The following is a 14,297-nucleotide window of genomic DNA, read 5'->3' as shown; positions in this document are numbered from 1 at the left end:
TTTTACATTAAAACTCATTACCCAATTTTGACTTACACCACTTTTCGAAATCGAAAAATCGAAAGAGAATTGGGAGGACAAATTTAAAAGGTACGCAAAACGCGTCCTTGCAAGGGGTTGGGGGTTGTACAAAATTAAATATGTGAGCTCCAAGCCTGTTGGCCACTAGTCCCACTCCGGGTTACGCTGCTCCCCTGAAGGACCTCTAGAACATTTTGAAGGGGAAGCCGAAATTGGACGTAACCTCTTAGGTACCACATACTTTTGCTCTCAACGGCTCATTTATAAGTCAATGTCTGCCGAGTTAGCTCGGTGGTAACGCGTCTGCCTCCAGACTAGCCGGCCCGGGTTCGATTCCCGGGGGGGGGGGGGTCAAATATGTTCATGTAAAATTTCTACCTCGGGACGAGGAGAGATGGCGGTACACAACTTCTAATCACTAGATTGTGCACCGATATGCCTGGGTTAAATCCCAAATCTCTCCGCAGGGAAGGCATATGTCACTGTTGATAGTGATTCGTCCGTCGGATGGCGACATTAAGCCTGGCGGCCCCCTTGGTGCTATTCGACAGGAATAGGCTACTTTCCGGCACCGGGTTTCCCCTTCTCCCTTCCTCACCATCATCATCCTCAGCCATCCCTTACACTATATTTACACGAACACTTACACAAACACTCACCCTAGTACACGACATAACTCTTCACAGACACACATCATGCATAACGTGGCCCGCCGAAGTGGTGTGCAACTTGAAAATGGGTCACAGTCCTGCCATCTATCCGCAGTATGCGGAACCCGAATCACGCAAGTGAAGTAGGTAGACATTACACACACACATTTTTAAGTCATACTCTATTGTACAGGGACATCATTTTATTTTTACTTGCATTTTTATTGTACCTGCATTTCTGAATGTACTTCACTCCCACCCCTTCACTAATGTCCTTGCTCCCGTCAGACACACAAACTTACGGCCGCTATTGCATTCAAAGTCTTCAAGCAGTGAAGTAAACACTGCAGTGTATAGTGTGTTTCATAAATATGGATGCGTTTTCTATAGAAGAAAGAACCTATATTAATAATATCGTACTAAAAAATTATATTCAAGAAACGATAAATTCAATTTCAGAGAATATGCTTCAAAATGTTTTTAATAATAAGCGTACAGAATTGAAGCCTGCATTGTAATGAACGGCAACCATTTTCAGCAACTTGTTTAAAAATTCAGATTAGCTTTTTTTGAATTGAGGTGGCTAGAAGCAAAGGAATGCTAGTGACATTTGTAATAACATGAGTTAAGTGCATCCAGTGTAAGCTAAAGTATCTAAAATTTTAGTGGCAAAGGGATATTTTAATCGCATCACACATTAAAATTTAAATAAAAATTTCACCGATTTTACGAAAGCTTAAATATTTAAACCCCATTTTCTCAAAAGTAACTTAAGTGCACTTACAGCCCTTTACTTATGACCCCCTCAATTTAAATGCACTCTCTATATTGTATGTTAACATCAATAATTAATATGCTAAATAAAGTAGACATTACATAATGAACATAGCCGCCTGAAAAGTTGAGTTTTTGAAAAAAAATGTTACTACTCTACTGTATTTTGACAAATTCCGTAAAAGTGATGATCAAACTGAAAATCGTAATATCGTATTTCCCTACAACATAAATGGATACACTACTTTTCTCTCCTCCTATACCTAGTAAAATGATTTGTTTACATATTGCACTAGTAACATCAAACTCCTGTAATGGAAGGGGGCAACAGTGTTTCCGAGTATAGCCAGGTTAATGTTAAAAATGTTGGTAAAATTAAAGTGATGTCCCTGTATAACAACAATGCGAATTTTACTATATTTTACGAATGATAATAAAGAAAAAGCAATAAACTGGTGACAGGAGAAATAGTATTTCGGTAGAGAAACTTGCCCTAACATCACCTTTGACCTCCATAAATTCCATTTGGATTAACCGCCATTTAAACTCTGTTCTTTGGCGTGAAAACCTAGTCAGTCGATTAAAGATGCACCTGTATAAACAATAATTCGATGTAAACTATAGAGTTCGCCAAAAAATGTATACACTCTTTGTCAGACTGTATCGGGATACTGATATTGTCAATTGATTTGAATTACGAGTATGTTGTAGTATGGTCTTTCTCTCAACATATGTCGGTACTTTCATCACGATAGTGAGAAAACAAAATGGCTGGAGCACGCTTGACGTTCGAGCAGCGCAAATGCATTCTGAAGTGGTTTATGAGGTTTGATAATGCCGTTGAAGTGCAGTGTCAGTGGAGGCGGGAGTAAGAAACAGAACCCCCAACCCGCCTAACAATTAAACGCATTATTGACAAGTTTAAGGCGCATGGAACGATTTGTGATATTCACAAAGGAAGATCGGGAAGACCGCGTACAGCTACAAGTCCTGCTTCGTCGGCTCTCGTGTTGGAAAGGTTTGTTACTGCTCCACAGAAGTCTGCTACGAAATGTGCACGTGAAGTGGGAATTAGCAGTACAAGTGTACGACGAATTCTGAAAGCTGCTAAGTGAAAAGTTTACATCCCACGATTACTGCACGCGATTAATGATGACGATCCTGATCGTCGAATGCAATTTTGCGAATGGTATCAGCGAATGGTAACTGAAGACAAACAATTTTTGACGAAGGTAGTGTGGTCTGATGAGGCCCAGTTTAAACTTAACAGTGAATCGGCATAATTGCGTCTACTGGGCACCAGAAAATCCTCATGTTCATGTGCATAAAGCGGTCAATCTACCAGGGGTTCATGTGTGGTGTGGACTATCATCTAAGGGCTTAGTAGGACCCTTTTTCTTTTATGGTACTGTCACTGGAGAAGTGTACCTCGAAATGTTACGCACATCAATTTTACCAGGTATACGTGCGCTTCATGGAGGTGATGATGAGGTCTTCTACCAACAGGACGGGTCGTCACCACACTAACACCTAGCCGTAGGAGCTTTCCTGGATGACAATCTGCACGGATATTGGATTGGACGAAGAGGGCACATTGAGTTCCCCCCCATGGTCGCCAGATCTAACCCCTATGGATTTTGACTTGTGGAGAACTATGAAAGATCTGTCGACGAAAGTCCCGCACTCTGGAGGACCTTCGCCATGAGATTACAGCGGCATGTGCAGCGATCTGCATTGAAATATTTACCGACGTATCTGCGGCGACCGCTCGTCGTTGCGTTATGTATCTAGCCGCCAACGACGAACATTTGAACATCTAAAGCAGGTATGCTCAAAATTGTAAAAGCACCGATTACATGGATTATGCTGCACTGCATAACACACAGTGTACGGACTGTGCTCCGCAACTACATTGCAGCACCGCCCGTGGCATAGTTTTTACGCTCTTAGAAATACGGATAATAAACTGAATTTGAAAAAGGAAAGAGTATACACTACAATATTCAGTTATTACATTATTTATTATATTTAATACAGTTATGATTAGGGAACGGAATTTGGAGCAGTAAAAGCTAGTATTGGCATCTACACAGCCATTTGTTTACCAAGTCCTCCCCTCCATGACATACTCGCAGATCTCTGCACGTCAACAACAGGTGAACGGGACAGTTGTCGCATAAGAACTTCAACATGCAGGTTGGAGTTCAGAGTAGTGAAGTGCAGGTACAATGCCGAAAGTGAAACCAACTAACTATACAAAATTGAAAGACTATATTTGTAAAAGCTCCAGTTCGAGTATCAAAATTCAGGAAACAATTTCCTAAATTGTCGCTTCCCCCATGTCCAGTTCTTAACAGCTGGGGGTCATGGTTAGAAGCTTGCAATTATTACGCACATCACCTCCAATCTGTGAAGAAAGTGGTCCAGTCTTTCGATCCCGATGACGCTGCTGCGATTCAAATACGCCAGGAACTGCTAAATATAGAACAATCGAGAAAGAAGTGACGGATATTAAGTCAAATTTGTTTATATTTACCGGATGCCATTATTCGATTAGTAAAAGTCAGGAGTAGAACTAGCTCAGCAAATAAATATTATGAGGGTTATTGTAAACTGAGTGCAGTAGAAGGTGAAGTAGGAAACGTGTTGGTGAAAAAATGAACAGAGTTTTGATTAAAAATTATGGTTACAGTATTCTTAGTCGGATTTCAGATATACTAAGAAAGACGTGTCCCAATGACGTCATTCAACATGTGAATTTAATTGACGTATCTTGTTTCAAGTACTTATTCTCCAATTGTCTCTGCAGATGTAGAGCGGAGTTTTTCCAGGTTACAAATTTCTTTCCTTGCAACAGAAAATTTGAAAATGATATTTACAGTTTATTATAACAATGCACAGCAGGAATAATTGTTTCATCAACAAAACATAGCATTAATTGAAAATGCCATTTCGTTTGGTTCTACATATTCAGAGGCGAGTTCCTACAGAAGACAATTGTCTATCAGCCATCACTATTTCTATGCGAGGATGCAGAGATTGATATTTCATTATACTATATGTCATTAAACTATAAAATTTGTTTATTCTGAAATACGTTTACAGCACGTTGCGTTTAAGTTTGTATGAAGTGAACTGTACTCGTCCATGCTCTGTGATGCAGCTCGCTTGACAGTCACTGAGTTACGAATATCTATACTATGTTTCACCATTCTTTATAATACTCCATATCCCTTTCCCTGGTTATGATATAATAATATCATACATAATAACATTTTCATATTCCACCTATTCAACATCTGCATTCTTTTCTGCAAGTAATCGGGAATCTATTTCCAACGAATTTACTGCAATACGCTAAAGATGCTCATCTGTTAATCGGGACCTATGTTTGGATTTAGTAACCTTCATTCTCGAAAATAATTGTTCGCACACATATGTCGAGGCGAAGGTAGCTAACATAGTGGCAACGAATAAGCTCATCTTGTAATATTTAGTTTTGTTCATTTTTTAAATAATTCTATGCTTGTCAAGTCATATTCTCTGCATTTAGTTCTGAATTCTACGTTACTTAGTAAATCAATTAACTCGTCCTGGAACTGCACTCTCACGGATTGTACTAAATTTATGAAAAGATTAACAAAAATACTAATATCACTCTCCATACGTCTAAAATCACTAAATCTATGTTCCGTGAATTCACATCTGAACTGCTGCAGTACAGAGACATAATTAACTATATTTTGTTCAGACACCATACATCTCTTTACAAGTTCACCATCCGTGAAGGGTTTTAGTGCCTTAGCTAATTCCCAACATACTACATAGGTTAACTTGCTCCAAAACATAGACTCTGAATTGTTCGACTCTCTTCAATGTTTGGCCTTTCATGAAGTGCTTTCAATTCTTGAAGCTGTAGTGCACGTTGCACCCCTGAAAAATTATTTCATAAAAATATCACCACAATAATAATAATAATAATAATAATAATAATAATAATAATAATAATAATAATGTTGGTACATGAAAATAGGCTATATTACAGAAAACAGCCTCTCTGTCACTTCGGCATGTTCTGGGTAGCAGAGCCTATAATGTAGTTTTATGTTGCTAAGTAGTATTCCTGACAGTACCTTACAATATAGTAATCACTAGGGAACGGAATTTGGAGTAGTAAAAGCTAGTATTGGCATCTACACAGTCATTTGTTTACAACCCTTTATACCAAGTCCTCCCCTCCATGACATACTCGCAGATCTCTGCATGTCAACAACAGGTGAACGGGACAGTTGTCGCATAAGAACTTCAACGTGAAGGTTTGCAGTTCAGAGTAGTGAAGTGCAGGTACAATGCCGAAAGTGAAACCAACTAACAATACAAAATTGAAAGACTATATTTGTAAAACCTCCAGATCAAGTATCAAAATTCAGGAAACAATTCCCTAAATTGTCGCTTCCCCCATGTCCAGTTCTTAACAGCTGGGGGTCATGGTTAGAAGCTTGCAATTATTACGCACATCACCTCCAATCTGTGAAGAAAGTGGTCCAGTCTTTCGATCCCGATGACGCGGCTGCGATTCAAATACGCCAGGAACTGCTAAATGATGAAACAATCGAGAAAGAAGTCACGGATATTAAGCCCAATTTTGGATATTTACCGGATGCCATTATTCAATTAGGAAAGTCAGGAGTGGAACTAGTTGAGCAAATAAATATTATGAGGACTATTGTAAATAAACTGAGTGCAGTAGAAGGTGAAATAGGAAAACGTGTTGGTGAAAAAATGAACAAAGTTTTGATTAAAAATGATGGGTACGATATTCTTAGTCGGATTTCAGATGTACTAACAAAGACGTGTCCCAATGACGTCATTCAACATGTGAATATAATTGACGTATCTTGTTTCAAGTACTCTCTAATTGTCTCTGCAGATGGAGAGCGGAGTTTTTCCATGTTACAAAATTTCCTTCCTTGCAACAGAGCAAAGTTGTATTTTGAAAATTTGAAAATAATATTTACAATTTATTATAACAAGGCGTAGCATTAATTGAAAATGCCATTTCGTTTAGTTCCACATTTTGTTCAACATTTAATGATACTTTATTAGGCTATATTGTAAATATTGTAGTATATTGCAAATATTGTAGTATACGGTGTATACATATTATCATATTTCATGGCATTGTAAATAAAGGTTTTAATTTAACACGCTCCTGACAGAAAAACACACATATTCAGAGGCGAGTTCCATACAGAAGACAACTATCTATCAACATCAATATGTCCACTGACACGCGAAGATGCAGAGGTTGATATTTAATTATGTATATTTGTAATGTTGTTTATTGGTATCTTGTGCGTTGCCAAGAAAAGCACATGTAGTTCAAAAAGAAATGCAGATTATGTATGTAGGTCACTATATGTCATTAAACTATTCCATTTGTTTATTCTGAAATATATTTACAGACGTTGCGTGTAAGTTTGTATGAAGTGGACTGTACTCTTCCATGCGCCGTGACGCAGCTCGCTTGGCAGTCACTGAGCTACGAATATCTATACTACGTTTCACCATTCTTTATAATACTCCAAATCCCTTTCCCTGGTAATCACTTTCCGTTTTCACCGAACGTACAACAAAAATAGTCTTCCTCCCACACTGTACGGAATGATCGTTTGCTTACAGAAGGTTTTGACTGTCATTGTCCCGCACTGTTCGTGCGTTTACTAAGTACTTGAACTGCCTTCTGCAGCCATCCGTCGAGCTTCGAATGGGGAACAGCACGCTCTACATTCGAAGGTTTTGATTACAGAACGTAATCGGGAGTCAGAGAATGAGCATACTGATCTAAAGTAACCATGTGCTTAACTGAAGACAGTACTACTGTACATGTGTGATCAGTATTTAAATGTAAAACAAACACATAATAAATAGTTTTCGTTCCTTAAAGAGTGTATGCATTTTTTTGGCTGACCCTGTATTTCAAATGTATTTTAATGAAATGAACAAAATGAGATAATCAGCAATGTAACAGTTATGGAACTTGGTGACTCCGCCAGAATTGAAGACGCAAACACCACACCGGGTCCACGCCGCGGTATCAGATATGCTACGTAGATTTTGGAGGGAGCTGGAAAATCGCTTGGAGGCCCATCGGTCACCGCCAGGATCTAGCGTCGATATCTTTGAGAGGTAAAAAGAGAAACTTATTTGGTGAGTTGTTGCATCTTCTGATACGCATCCTCATTGGATCAGAACCAATGCCACTTCAGTTTTGATGAGCCGTACACATGCACTACTTGATGAGTTGTACACGTGGATCACGTCGCTCGATGTTATACATTTGCTGCACAGTTTTCCGACATGTCACAACAGCTTTCTAGCACCGTTTGTACGAGTGAATAATCCCTGTTGCTAATGAGACTGAATCATAACATCAACACACAAATCAATAGAAAACCGATATCCGTCCCAACTTATGTGTGGCTTGAAACAAACACAAAACCTATTCCGACATTTTAACTTGATTACTTCATTTCAAACCCTGCACTGTATGCCACATATCAATCTTCACGAGTTGTTATTTATTCTTTTACTCACTATTTCATACTCATTTTATAACAAAATTTGCATATGTATTTCAAATAATTTAAAACTAGGTACACGATTTTGTCTTGCATATAGTTATACTTAAAATTTAAAAAGTTTGTGTGAAAAGCTTAAATATTTGTTAATTATTTATATTTTTCAACAAAACATATCATTCATTGATGATTTTATTAGCAGATGGTCAGTTAGCACGAGCTACCCATTTTTTTTTCAGTTATTCTCTAAAAGAAGTTATTTTAAATGTGTGATTAAAGAAGTAAAACACGCTCAAATCTATTGTAATCTATTCTCCATTATATTATGACTAATTCCCTATTTGTTATGTTACGTAATAAATAGTCGAAATGTATGACTTGAGGCTTTCCCGGCGTTTGATATAGAATAACTCTTCTCGGGTTTTCAGCCAGGTAAGTTGGAGATTAGCTTCCAAGCTTTCGACGGCTAGCTCTGCCATCTTCTTCAGAGCTAGCCGTCGAAAGCTTGGAAGCTAATCTCCAACTCACCTGGCTGAGAACCCGAGAAGAGTTATTCTAAATTGTCGAAAGTTCAAAACTGGTTTAAGTTTCAGAATTATCAGTGATTCAACATCAGTATATTCATTTATTTGTTTACTTACTTATTTACTGCTTTTCACAAATCAATTTGTTTCAACAATGAATAAGTTTGAATATGTTTCTTCGAATCGAGTGTGATGTACTTCGTCAGATCGACTTTATGACACCATCAATGCTTTCTCTGTGAAAAAAGTGCGAAGGAAATCTTTATAATTCACAAGTAAGATGCATGTATTTTGATTACAGTATTCTATTGTTTTCGTTGACCTGGTTGGCGAGTTGGTATAGCGCTGGCCTTCTATGCCCAAGGTTGCGGGTTCGATCCCGGGCCAGGTCGATGGCACTTAAGTGTGCTTAAATGCGACAGGCTCATGTCAATAGATTTACTGGCATGTAAAAGAACTCCTGCGGGACAAAATTCCGGCACATCCGGCGACGCTGATATAACCTCTGCAGTTGCGAGCGTCGTTAAATAAAACATAACATTAATCTATTGTTTTCTGAATTGTAACATTTCATACAGGGTGATTCACGGGGATTTACCGTCCTCTACGGAGCTTATTTCCGAAGACATTCTGAGCAAAAAAAGTCATATAAACATGAGTCCTATTCTCAGTATTTACAAAGTTACGTTTCGTTATTGGAACGCATTGCTGTGAACGCGTGATCTTGGTCAGCGTGCAGTCAGCAGCCAGCGCGAGCGCTACGGAAATCAAAGATAGCCGTATGCAGTTACGTAGAACGACGAGTGCCGTTCACAAGCGTGCGGCCAAGTGTACTCAAGTGGACGGCGACATTTTTTAAAAATGTGTTGCAAACTCTCCAAGACTGTAAATTAGGATGCAAAATTGAACTTATATAAGTCGGTAAAAGTAGTGTGATTTGTAATAACTGTTGTGATAAGTGCGTAAGAATAATGTAATTTTCTAGTTAAAAAATATAAAAAAATGTCCGTACGAAGCAACTAAGAAGTTCACAGCACATTTTTAGCTTCATAATAATTAATATTTGAGAAGAAAAATTTGCTCCGGCACCGGGGATCGAACTCGGGTCCTTGGTCCTACGTACCAAGCGCTCTCACCACTGAGCTACGCCGAATTCAAACCACAGCATCGGATCGAATTCTCCTCCTTCAATGTTCCCCTTTATGACCTGACTCCAAGTTAGGCATTTATGTTGACGTATATGTCCAATGTCAACTGCCATTATACTAGGAGCGCACTCAGCTGAGTGACTTATTTGGCCGGGATTCCGCAGTTAAGTGTACAGTAATCTGTACAGACATATGCACTATAATGGCAGTTGACATTGGACATATACGTCAACATATATGCCTAACTTGGAGTCAGGCCACAAAGGGGAACATTGAAGGAGGAGAATTCGATCCGGTGCTGTGGATTGAATTCGGCGTAGCTCAGTGGTCAGAGCGTTTGGTACGTAGAACCAAGGACCCGGGTTCGATCCCCGGCGCCGGAGCGAATTTTTCTCCTCAAATATTAATTGAGGCATTGACATGGGAAAGGTCGTAACTGCCAAAAATTCGAATTTTTAGGTTTTTCATTGAGAAGGTAGTAAATAGCCATGCCAATGGCACAGAGAAGGTAGTATGTCCGTATGTAATGAAACGAAGTTGGAAACGTAGTCACTAGATGTTGTAAGTTGTATGTGCACAGGTGTTGGCGCGGAGAAGGCAGTAACTCCTTTTGCAACATCAGAGTGTGTCTAGACAAATGTGGGCTGATAACTGTGCAGGGCAGAATAAGAATCGGATGATTCTAATGGTCCTGATTTACATTATTGCCAAGAAACATTTTGATTCAGTGGACTTGAAATTCCTGGTTTCAGAACATTCCTACATGCCATGTGATAGGGAATTTGGCATCATAGAGAAAAGAAAAAAAAAGATGCAAGACCATGGTTCCAGAAGAGGTAAGGTCTAATAAAGTAATAATGATGAAGGATGAGGATTTCTTCGACTTCTCTGCAGAATGTGGCAAGTTTTTGAATACAACTCCTATCAAAATCAGCACCCTCAACTGGATTAGACTCTCAAGAGCTGATTTTCCTCTAATAAAAACAAGACAGTCATTTAATGACCTAGAAATGTGGAAACAGCACAGGATTTTTAAGAAAGGACAGTCATTAACGCCAATCACTAACTTGCAGTGCTTGCAACGCCTTGAAAGAAGACCAGTCGTGCCTGATGCCGAAAAGAGAGACTTGTTATCTATGTTACACTTCCTTGATGAAAAGTATTTTACCGAAAAAGTTGTGCATAATGTATGAATAACGTTAATTCTCAGTTTGGCTAAGGAGTGATTTCAATGTTGTATTTTCATAAAATAGGATTTCACAGATAAATCTGTGCCAGACTTTTCAAATTTGATATGTAACACAAACATGAGTGCATGCTTTTCATTTAAAGCAGTTTCTGTAATAATGTAAGTGAGAAAGTGTTCATAAATTTGTTTTTTCTTCCCCTGAAAAATTTTGTTTTTGGTAGTTACTACCTTTCCCATGTCAGCGCCTCAATTGTCAATATTACAGATATTATTCTGTATGACAAATTGATAAATCTGTAATATTCATAATACTTGCCAATTAAATAAATTATACTTCTGAATGGTTCATCTCCCATTTGTATTATTCTTTTACCTCCAAACTAAAGGAAAAACGTATTTTACAAACAACTTTAAATTAGTGTACTCTGAAAATATTGAGAATAGGAACTATGTTTATATGACATTTCTTGCTCAAAATGTCTTCAGAAATAAGATCCATAAAGGACGGTAAATCCTCGTGAATCACCCTTTATAAGACTAATAATTTAAACCAAACATGACCTGTATAATAGCTGCTCATAAAGTGTTTGTGGGAGTTGGGGGGCGGCAAATTTTAGGACTGCCTAGGGGCGGCACTATACCTAAATTTGGCCCTGATATCTCTCCTTTAGCAACACAATTGCAAAAGTTACTAAAAGCTAACAATCTGAATAAGCAAATGTCACCTTGAAAAAAACATGCTGATGGATTAAAAAGAGTCTTTTCATGCTATTATGCAACTTAAATGAGAAACCGAGTTAGCGGAACGCGGCCGGTCAGATCGATGACGTGAATAATGGAACAAAAGAAGGCAGAAACGCGACAGCTGCAGTCATCAACGCCGCTGCAGGAGGACGATGAATGATTTAGCAGCTGATGATGACAGTATTCGAGCAGGACTTCGGGGTCCCAAGTTCACTGTCAGTGTTACATAATGAACTAGTTAACATGTGGGTTAAGGGGCCAGTATAACTATATAGGCTAATATTTGTTCAAGGACATTTAAGCCATTGTTTATTTATGTCTCATTTATTTATTCAAAGACTTTTATTATAAGTTTAGCCCGATATAAAGAGATGTAAAACAGCATTAAAACCACATGCAACTCACCGACGTTGATTTGAATTCTGGTAATAACGGTTATATAGATGTTTGATGTGTGTATATATTCTTTGACAGGCCAGAAAATCGACTTCCCACACTGGATACCCGGATTCAAACCGCGGCTTTCGAATGGCATTACAATAATTAAAGACGGTGTTTAGAGCAGGTGTAGCCTCATTTATATTTTCGAAGTCCCATCATTATCCCAACAATCACTGTCATTGTCATTCTATTTTAACGTACAATGAGGGACATAATAGTTAAGCGATTCCAGTATTTTCTAAGTCAAAGAATGCCACATTGCGCATGCTCCGAAACGGAGTAGCCTCTTATGAACCCCGCTACAGATCTTGAAACATTTTTGTCCGCTCAATACTTAAGTCCTTCAAAATACAGACACGGAAATAAAATGTGGGCCGGGTCTTGATAACAGTCCTCCTGAATGTAGGCAACAAACTTCGCAAAACTGTCCACAAGAAGCATACATTTAGGCGCTCTAGTTTACTGCACATGCGCAATGCGTTTTGTCTGGAACTTAGTAAAATTAGGTGGCCCATTTTTTTTTCTGGGTCTGTACACTTCGCGGCAAAAAGAATGGACCGACTCTCGGTCGTTAGAAACGTTCAGTTCTACCGCGCGGTTCACACGTGTAAACGAACTGCACTTAAAGGCCTTGCCGTGATGTTTGTTCAATGAAAGTCATCCGTCTACAATATATAGTCAACCTTACAAGGGAGTGTATGTGCGTGTGCGTGTGTGTGTGGCGTAGGGGTAATGTCTCTGCTCTCCGTATTAGCCTATATGTTGTGAATTCGCCTCCCGGTAGCGTAAAATTATTTTTTATTTTACCGGATAGTTTCAAATGTTATATTTTTTATTTTAGTAGGTTATTTTACGGCGCTTTATCAATTGCTTAGGTTATTTAGCGTCTGAATGAGATTAAGGTGATAATGCCGGTGAAATGAGTCAGGGGTTCAGCACCGAAAGTTACCCAGCATTTGCTCATATTGAGTTGAGGGAAAACCCCGGAAAAAAACCTCAACCAGGTAACTTGCCCCAACCGGGAATCGAACCCGGGCCACCTGGTTTCGCGGTCAGACGCGCTGACCGTTACTCCACAGATGTGGACAAACAAAACAAAGAAAATTAAGCTCATAGGGTGACCCGTTAACAAACAACCGCTCTCAATCAACAGAAATAAAACGTTTCCTGACTCTCCAACAGTGCGCACGGATCATATTATACAGCCCTAATTTTTTTTAATCGTATCAAAATTAAGTCTTTTACATTTCTGTCACAAATCGTCTCACTCAGCCTGTTATTTTGCATGGTGTTCAGAGATTCGTTTTTAAAAATATACATTCATATTTATGAATGCTTCAATTTCGATGTTGTTCCTTATATGACTAAAGCACTATAGGCCTATCTCATTATTTACCAATTTTCTCAAACTACTGTTAGGTCGATTATGTTGTTAAAGAATTTTCAACCATACAAAGGCAACTGAGGAAAGAAAATAATCCAATCGATAAGAACAGACATTGATTTCTGTTTGTCTTTTTTCACAGAAGTCTCGTTGCGTGATAGTTTCGGATGGGGACAGCACGCACAATCCACAGTCTGCTAAACAAAGTGTACATCTATGTCAAAAGTTAAACAGGACATCTAGGACGATTTCTTTCCAACGAAGTCAAGTATCACATCAAAACTGGACTTAATTGTGCTGTTACAAATACATTTAACTAACAATTTTTAGTGAAAAATGTTCTTAACTCCTATAACAAAAAAAAAAGGATATACTGATTCCTTTATTTTGTATAAATACATTTACAAACCTTAAAATCCCTTAACTTAAATTTATTTCTGGATTTTTTGAGAGGTGATAGAGTTCTAGACGAATAAATGTGAGATTTACATCGAGTCAGCACACTGTACGGCATCCACCTAAGAGAACGTAAATGTCACTATTGGCAACGGACATTCGTGTGGGATTGCACAGTGAAATGCCTGTTATTATTCGGTTGAGAAGCATTTGTCATCTAGTCTGTTGTCAAAAAATCTGAAAGTTATAATTTATAAAACAGTTATATTACCGGTTGTTCTGTATGGCTGTGAAACTTGGACTCTCACTTTGAGAGAAAAGAACAGAGATTAAGGATGTTTGAGAATAAAGTTCTTAGGAAAATATTTGGAGCTAAGAGGGATGAAGTTACAGGAGAATGGAGAAAGTTACACAAAGCAGAAATGCACGCATTGTATTCTTCACC

At 38.4% G+C, this 14,297-nt stretch overlaps 1 protein-coding gene across 2 annotated transcripts in view; it reads left to right on the top strand.

The window, feature by feature from the left end:
• The window catches only part of LOC138693296 (cyclin-dependent kinase-like 1), a 112,359-nt gene that overhangs the window by 32,439 nt on the left and 65,623 nt on the right, over window positions 1-14,297 (top strand). Inside the window, exon 2 of one of the 2 annotated variants that reach the window (XM_069817160.1) lies at window positions 7,502-7,634. The exons of the other annotated variant lie outside the window; for it this stretch is intronic. Within the exon in view, the coding sequence (XP_069673261.1) occupies window positions 7,549-7,634 (86 nt within the window). The 5' untranslated portion in view covers window positions 7,502-7,548. The remainder of the gene's footprint in view (window positions 1-7,501; window positions 7,635-14,297) is intronic. 2 annotated transcript variants of the gene reach the window in all.

Source organism: Periplaneta americana, chromosome 17 (assembly GCF_040183065.1).
Source record: "Periplaneta americana isolate PAMFEO1 chromosome 17, P.americana_PAMFEO1_priV1, whole genome shotgun sequence".
In the NCBI taxonomy this organism is placed as follows: Eukaryota; Metazoa; Arthropoda; class Insecta; order Blattodea; family Blattidae; genus Periplaneta; species Periplaneta americana.
This window is presented reverse-complemented; position numbering and strand designations above follow the sequence as displayed.